The sequence below is a fragment of the Marmota marmota genome, unplaced genomic scaffold, assembly GCF_001458135.2.
Source record: "Marmota marmota marmota unplaced genomic scaffold, marMar, whole genome shotgun sequence".
In the NCBI taxonomy this organism is placed as follows: Eukaryota; Metazoa; Chordata; class Mammalia; order Rodentia; family Sciuridae; genus Marmota; species Marmota marmota.
In genome coordinates, this window is record NW_026000185.1 from 5,086,932 (window position 1) to 5,094,153 (window position 7,222).

A 7,222-nucleotide genomic window follows, 5' to 3' on the forward strand; every position below is an offset into this window, starting at 1 on the left:
GGCGGGCGGCGGGCCGGGCCGGGCCGGGCCAGGCAGTGACCCCGCGCTGTCCCGGCAGGAGGAGGAGTTCCGCTGGCTGCTGCACGCCGAGGTGCACGCCGTGCTGAGGCAGCTGCAGGACATCCTCAAGGTAAGTGCGCGCCCGCCCGCCCATCCACCTGCGGCCCTGCCCCCCCACCCCCCGCCTCTGCGCCCGCACCCTGCCAGGCTCGGCGACCGCCCCCTCCCACTGGGCCCCTGTCGCCGGTCGTGCCGTAGCTGATAACAGGGCGCGGCGGTACTCTGACGAGGCCCCCGCCTCAGTGAACTTGGGGTCAAGCAATCGGCACCTGATTACGCAAGCAGCCAAGTGCAGAGGATGACAAGCAAGCGCCTGGCGTTATCCCTCGGGGCTTGGGCCAAGAAGGTTTCCTTTGAAAGCAATGACATTTAATCTGAAAGCTGAAGGATCCCTGGTTCTTCCCTGCAGTGTGATCTCAGCCAAATTACTCAACCTCTTTGAGCCTCTCTTTCCTCGTCTGCCGAGAGAGATAACAGTACAGGCTTCACAGGACTATTGTGAAGATAAATAAGACATTTATCTCACCAAAATGTCCAGCGCAGTGCCTGGGCAGTATGACCCAGAACTGCCGGTTAACTACTGTCTTGTTCCACCACTCGCTTCTCACACCCCAGCACCTCAGCTCAGCTGGGGGGACCACCCTTTGTCCTGTATTCCCCATAGGGACCACACAGTAGGTGCTCAAGGAGTGTGGTTTGAGCAAGTCTGGGCTCCCTTGGGACTGGAAACTCAGGCTGTGTTCAGGAAGGGGCCCTGGAGCCTTGAGTAGGGCCATACTACCTCAGCTAAGCCCCAGGCTCCAGGTCAAGCCAGCCCACAATGCCCCCCTCTCATGACCTGGGGCCTGGGGGCACTCTGAAGGCATCCTGGCTGGACTTGGGCAGACTTCACCCAGGTGCTCTTTGTCCCCCGCAGGAGGCCTCTCTCCGCTTCACTCTTCCAGGCTCAGGCACTGAGGGGCCTGCCAAGCAGGAGAACTTCATCCTGGGCAGCTGCGGGTGAGTTGAGGTGGGCAGACACCTGGAGGAGGGGTTCTTTAGTTGGGGGGACTCCTGGGGTACCTGGGGGCAGGAGGCCTGGTCATGGCTCTGTCCTGCAAGCTAATCTGGGTACGCAATGCACAGTATGACAGCCAGGGAGAATGCTGAACAGCAAAGGGTGGCCCACTGGGAGGGTTCCACAGTCGGGAGGACAGTGGGTACCCCCCCACCCGCTGACCCCCACGTGTTGTAGCACAGACCAGGTGAAGGGTGTGCTGACTCTGCAAGGAGATGCCCTCAGCCAGGCGGTGAGTTCCTTGGGCCCTCTCCTCTCCCATACTGTCAGTGTGGAAAAGCTGCGGGGGTGGGGGGCTCCTGATTTCTTCAGCTGTCCCCCAGCCATCTGTGTGACTCTGGGCAAGACTCTTGGCCTCTTTAGGCCTGGGCTTACTTGTTTGTAAAATGACAGTACCCCCTGCACCTTCTCCTGGGATTGGCATGTGGATTCAGGGAAGGGCACTACTTTGCCCCCAGCCCTGCCTGGTGTCTGGATCCTATGAAACGTGAGCCTTGGCAGGATTAGGCTGGCCCTGGATCAAAGGTGAATCAGCCAAATGTCTGAGCCTGTCTACGCCCCGCCCTGAACCAGGCACCAAGCCATGGGGGAAGGTCCTTCTCTTCGGTGGCTTCAGTCTATTGCCCTTGACAGATGCTCCCCATTGCCCACTGTCACACAAAGGCCACATTCTCCTACAGTTCTTCCCCTTTCTCAACCTCTCTTTTCCCTTTTCCTTCTCTCTGAGTCCTCCTGGGCCTGAGTTCCTGTTTTCTGCCTCCCTGTTCAGCCCCCATGGTGAAGATGTTGAGAGGCCCTTTGCCCTGTGGGGCCTGAACCACCAGCTACTCCATTCCTGCCCCTGGCTCCGGGGCACAGGGTGGCCCAAAATAGGATGTTCCTTTGCCCTGCTTATTCCACTCTTGCCCATCAGGATGTGAATCTGAAGATGCCCCGGAACAACCAGCTGCTACACTTGGCCTTCAGAGAGGACAAGCAGTGGAAGCTGCAGCAGGTGACCCGGCCCCTGCCTGGCCAGGGCACAGGCCGCAGGGGCAGGCAGGGACAGGCCCACACGCTGGGCCTCCCTGGGGCTGGCCATGGGGATCTGTGGCCACAGCAAGTCTGGGAGGGAGTTGCCTAGCAGCGAAGCTGAGCTGGGGTGGGCGGTGCCTGAGCCCCAGGGCCTGCTCCACACAGGGAGAAAGAACCTGTCCTGCCTAGGGGCCCTCTGGCGCAGCGGGGTCAGCTGATGGTGCCCCTAAACTAGTCACTCACTCCTCCGGGAACTTCTCATGGCTCTGGGACCAAGATCACGCTTCCTATCAGGGACTAAGCCATGGGCCCAGCCTCTTTCCTGGGCTGTTTTTCTGAGGCTGGGCTGCACCTCAGTGCTTTGGCCTGTGTGTATATCTCCTGCCGGGAGCCCTCCCCCTTGGCCTTGCCCATCACATAGGCCTCAAGCCAGGAGTTGCCTCTCTAGGGGCCTCCTCTGACCCCATCCTCTGCATCCCACCTTGCTGTGCTTGCCCTTCTGGGAGTCCCCCAGCCTTGTCCCCTTGTGGACTTCCTCTGCAATCGTCTGTGCTTTAGAAGGTGAGCTACACAAGGGCAGAGACCTGGCCCACCTGGCCTTGCCCTTGAGGACTCAGCTGAGCAGATTGATGCTGTCTCCTGGGAGGTCAGGTCCCCACCGTGTGCTGGCCCAGCCTCTCCCAGAGATGCAGCTGCTCTGAAGCTGATGACACCCAGCTCCATAACCTCTCATGGATGCTCTTCTCAGATCCAGGATGCGAGGAACCATGTGAGCCAAGCTATTTACCTCCTCGCCAACCGGGATGAGAACTACCAGTTCAAGACAGGCGCTGAAGTCCTCAAGGTGAGCTGCCCTGATCTAGCCGAGGCCCCTGGAGAGCATTGGCCCCCAGGCTCTCAGGGAGCCCTGTGCCTGTGGACCTTGGCCCATATTCTCAGGTGTAACCGAAGATGATCCTTCCCCTCTCAGTGTTCACTTATCTACCTACCACGTAATGGCTCACTCTCTGGGACCCAGAGTTAAGCTTTTAATTAATGACAAAGACAAAGCAAGAGATTTACTTGTGGGAAGAGCTGACTCGAATGCATTAGCTCTGCCTCTGACTTGCTGTGTGTCTTTGGATGGTTCATCCACCCTTTCTGAACCTCCATGACCAACAGGCTCCATGAATATTAGAAGACATGGAAGGTGGGGCTTTGCTCCCTGGCAAGGGAAGAAAGGGCTCCCAGTGCCTCTACTGTTCACCAGCAGTATGACCTGGCTTACCCCTTTGGAGGGTTAGTTTCCTCACCTGGGAAAACTCAAGATCTCAACTGAGCCTCCTCCAGGAAGCCTTCACTGGCCTCTTGCATCCAAGTGGGGTTAGCCCCTCCTCTTCTCAGCTCCTTCATTGCCTATGCCCCATCCATAAAGCCTGCGCCCTGACTCCCGTGGGCCGGTGCCCAAGATCCCCACACAGCAGATTCTGAGTGGCGGCTGTCCCCAGCCCTGCTCCTGGGCACTGGGACCACCTAGGAGGAGCAGGGCTACGACTGTTGCTCCCTGGTGCTGTTAGGGAGGGTGGGGACCAGACCAGTGGCCCTCACAGCAGCCGTGGCCACCTTCCCCAGCTCATGGACGCTGTGATGCTGCAGCTGACCCGAGCCCGCAACCGGCTCACGACCCCTGCCACCCTCACCCTGCCTGAGATCGCCGCCAGCGGCCTCACGGTCAGTGCCTCGGGCAGCCCCCACACCAAGAGAGGGGTCCCACCGACAGGTCCAGCTTGTCCCCTGGAAAGGACACAAGTGCCAACCCCAAATTGCAGGGGTCTGAATTGTGTGTCTGTGGTTTATGGGAACACAGTCATGACTGTCACCCTGTGTCCCCCCCCCCATGTGTTGCTCTGCTCTGGGCCATGGCTCCAAACCCAACAGCACAGGAGGATCCCAGGGCACCTGGGAAAGTCTGGAAACCCTGGTCCCAGGTGCGGGTTTGGGCTGGGTGCTGGGTGCCTAGGAGGCAGCAGGAACTATACCCACCCCACAGGGGTGCAGCCTGGGTGGGAGGGGCCTCACCCCCCTTCTTCCCCAGAGGATGTTTGCCCCCAGCCTGCCTCCGGACTTGCTGGTCAACGTCTACATCAACCTCAACAAGCTGTGCCTCACGGTGTACCAGCTGCACGCCCTGCAGCCCAACTCCACCAAGGTGAGCAGACCTTGCCTCCAGAGCGCCAGCCCTGGGCCTCGCCTTGGCCTCACAGGTCCTGGTGTTTCTGCCTAGAATTTCCGCCCAGCTGGAGGCTCCGTGCTCCATAGCCCCGGGGCCATGTTGTAAGTACCGGGAGAGGGGTCCTGGGGCGCCCCCTTGCCACCCCTCTGCCGGGGGCTGGCCAGCCCTCAGGAACCGCACCTCCTCTCCAGCGAGTGGGGCGCCCAGCGCCTGGAGGTGAGCCACGTACACAAGGTGGAGTGTGTGGTCCCCTGGCTCAATGACGCCCTGGTGTACTTCACCGTCTCCCTGCAGCTCTGCCAGCAGCTCAAGGACAAGGTGTGTGGGGTGCTGTGGGGCAAGAGGAGCAGGGCAGAGCCCCTTCTTTTGGGGGAGAGAGCATCCCGAGGGCATGTGGCACACCTCCTAAGTGGCCCACTGTTCCCACACACCAGGCAGCTGGGCCACAGTGCTGCTGGGCCCTCACTTCACACTGTGCCCTCAGGTGACCTGACTCTCACCTGGTCGTGGAGGTTGCAGCAGGGGGCTGGAGCTGAGGGGAGCCCCAGCACCCACTGACCACACACTCCCTCTGCAGATCTCCGTGTTCTCCAGCTACTGGAGCTACAGACCCTTCTGAGCAGGCCGCCCCAGGAGCCTGTCCCCCGAGAGGGTGGCTCCTGCCCAATGGAGGCCCTTCCCCATACACACTCCTCTGTGGTGCCCCCGGAGCGAGCACCTCGTGCTGTTTCTCCCCCTCACCCCCCCATTTGCACACCGGGATGAACTCTGGCAGCAGGGCTGGGAAGATGGCCCAGGGGTGTCCGCAGCCCAGACCCAGGGCTGCAGCTTCCTCCGGGTGATGAGAGGCAGCCCAGCCCATTTGGCAGAGGATGGCAGGAAGGAAGGAGGCTCAGCAGGTGGAAGCTGCTCGGGGAATGTGCTTAGTGCCCTGACTTCGCTCTGCCCTGCGGGCAGCCTCCACAAAATAAAGATCCTCAGGCTGCCTGCAGCCCTGGTCTCTGTCTGCGTGGGGCCAGCTGGGGTTCTGGTGGTCAGTGGTTCCCACCCCATTCGCCACACCCATCTGGGGACATGTGGTCCGTCCCCTGGTTGTCCATGAGCCAAGTGGGAAGGGGATGAGCTGTGCTTGGGAGCTGAGGCCCCCTGTCAGAGACCATGAACTGAGTGACCGGAGGAACGCTCGGGCATCCCAAGGTAGCAGGGCTAGGAACAATCAAGACACACGCTCTGGGCAGACATAAGCTTTGTTACCATCACCAGCAGGACACAAACCAAGGGAGAGGCATTAAGGTTCCAGGGCCAAGTTGTCCACTCCCTGAGGTCTCTCCTGTAAGGCAGAAGGGTGCTGTGGGCATCGCTGGGTTCCCAGCCGCCCCTCCAGGCCCTGCCCAGCCCCTTCCTGGATCAGTCCTGGGAAATGGGACCACCGAGGAGGAGGAGAGCTACAACTATTGCCCCACTTGGGCTGCCCCCCCCTGGGCTGCCCCCCCCCTCACCTTCACCTTCCTGGGGGAGGGGCAGCAGCAGTGGCAGCAGCAGTGGGCAGTGACCAGCAGCAGCAGGAACAGGATGGTGCCTGGAGCAGGACGGGTGTGCAGATATGGGCTCCGGCCTGGCCCTGGGATGGGCCTTTAGGGTCCAAGGGCACCGGCCACACTCACCCACGAAGATGAGGAAGACCACAAAGGCAGCAGTGTCCCACTCGGACTGGAACAGGTGGCGGCTCTTCAGTCTCCCCAGCACTTCCTGGGCTGTGACCTCCAGCTCCTGCCTCAGCTCCTCCGCAGACAGGCCCATCTCCGCAGGAACCAGCTGTTCCAGCCCCCAGAGGGTGACCTTAGAACCCTGGGCCAGCTCAGGCCTCCGTGGCCCAGCCCCCGTGCTCCCCCTGTCCCTGGCCAGGGCCACTGCCCAGCTCTCGCCACCTGTCCCTCAGCCGGCCCTGCCTCAGGCCCCGTGCCTCCCACTCCTCTTCTAGCCCCACCCTTCCAGCCCAGACAGCCCCCTGCAGCCCTGTCCTGCTCCCTCTTTCCCCCAGGGCTGCCCCCAGGTGCCACCTGCCTCCAGGAAGCCTTGCTCCCCTGGCCAGGCAGTTCCAGCCTGGAGAGCACAGACTGTTTCCTGCTTCCGGATCCACACCACCTGAGGCCTTGGCAACCAGCCCCGCCCTCCCCAGGGCCAGACGGGGCTGCCAGACCCTGGGGACAGGGGCCGAGGCCCCAGCTGGCCTCTGTACTGCTGGCTCCTTCTTTCGCAAGATCTTATTTTTACCTTTTCTCAACATACCAGACAAGCAACCTGGAACAGGTGGGCACTCAGTGCCCTTTGATTTGGTGGATAGAAGGGGACAGAGAGCCAGAGGAAGAAGAGAGCACAGGCAGAGGGCGGGGGTCAGGAGCTTGGCCAGGGTCCACTCCCTTCTCTGGGCAGCTGGGGTGATGCGGCTGGCCTCACACTACATCTTTCATTCTTAAAAATAACCCTTGCAAGGTGTCGGGTCTGTGGTGGTAACCTAGAACAAAGCAGCCCGAGCAGGAAAGAAACATCGATCAGGCGCAAGACAGAAACGACCGTCAATCAGCGGGATCTCCTGACTAACACCTGTCAATCAGCAGGACCCCCTGGCCAATCCTGGAGTTCAGCCAGCTCCCCTGACCAGCTCCAGCAGGACAAGAGACTCTAAAAACACCTTTTCTGGTCCCAAGCCCTTCCCTTCCTGCTGTAAGCCCCATAAAAGTCCAGTCCGGGGCCTGGGGATGTGGCTCAAGCGGTAGCGCGCTCGCCTGGCATGCGTGCGGCCTGGGTTCGATCCTCAGCACCACATACCAACAAAGATGTTGTGTCCGCCGAAAACTAAAAAAAAAAAAAAAAAAAAA

The 7,222-nt window shown here is 60.8% G+C and overlaps 2 protein-coding genes across 7 annotated transcripts in view; one reads left to right on the forward strand and one right to left on the reverse strand.

Annotated features, from left to right (window-relative positions):
• The window catches only part of Rogdi (rogdi atypical leucine zipper), a 10,053-nt gene extending 4,719 nt beyond the window's left edge, over positions 1-5,334 (forward strand). The window contains exons 3-12 of the mRNA XM_015490587.2: positions 2-130; positions 977-1,059; positions 1,295-1,349; positions 2,031-2,111; positions 2,880-2,975; positions 3,743-3,841; positions 4,206-4,319; positions 4,395-4,444; positions 4,535-4,661; positions 4,921-5,334. Coding sequence (XP_015346073.2) covers positions 2-130; positions 977-1,059; positions 1,295-1,349; positions 2,031-2,111; positions 2,880-2,975; positions 3,743-3,841; positions 4,206-4,319; positions 4,395-4,444; positions 4,535-4,661; positions 4,921-4,962 — 876 coding nt within the window. The 3' untranslated portion in view covers positions 4,963-5,334. The remainder of the gene's footprint in view (position 1; positions 131-976; positions 1,060-1,294; positions 1,350-2,030; positions 2,112-2,879; positions 2,976-3,742; positions 3,842-4,205; positions 4,320-4,394; positions 4,445-4,534; positions 4,662-4,920) is intronic.
• A 238-nt stretch (positions 5,335-5,572) lies between these two features.
• Positions 5,573-7,222, reverse strand: part of Smim22 (small integral membrane protein 22) — a 14,742-nt gene continuing 13,092 nt past the window's right edge. The window contains exons 2-5 of one of the 6 annotated variants that reach the window (XM_048789207.1): positions 6,633-6,858; positions 6,008-6,158; positions 5,843-5,922; positions 5,573-5,673 (exon numbers count right to left, since the gene is read on the reverse strand). In XM_048789207.1, coding sequence (XP_048645164.1) covers positions 5,632-5,673; positions 5,843-5,922; positions 6,008-6,143 — 258 coding nt within the window. In that variant the 5' untranslated portion in view covers positions 6,144-6,158; positions 6,633-6,858 and the 3' untranslated portion in view covers positions 5,573-5,631. Of the gene's footprint in view, positions 5,674-5,842; positions 5,923-6,007; positions 6,159-6,403; positions 6,600-6,632; positions 7,078-7,222 lie in introns of those variants that run through there. The other 5 variants (XM_048789211.1, XM_048789206.1, XM_015490774.2 and 2 more) reach the window with 5 other exon arrangements.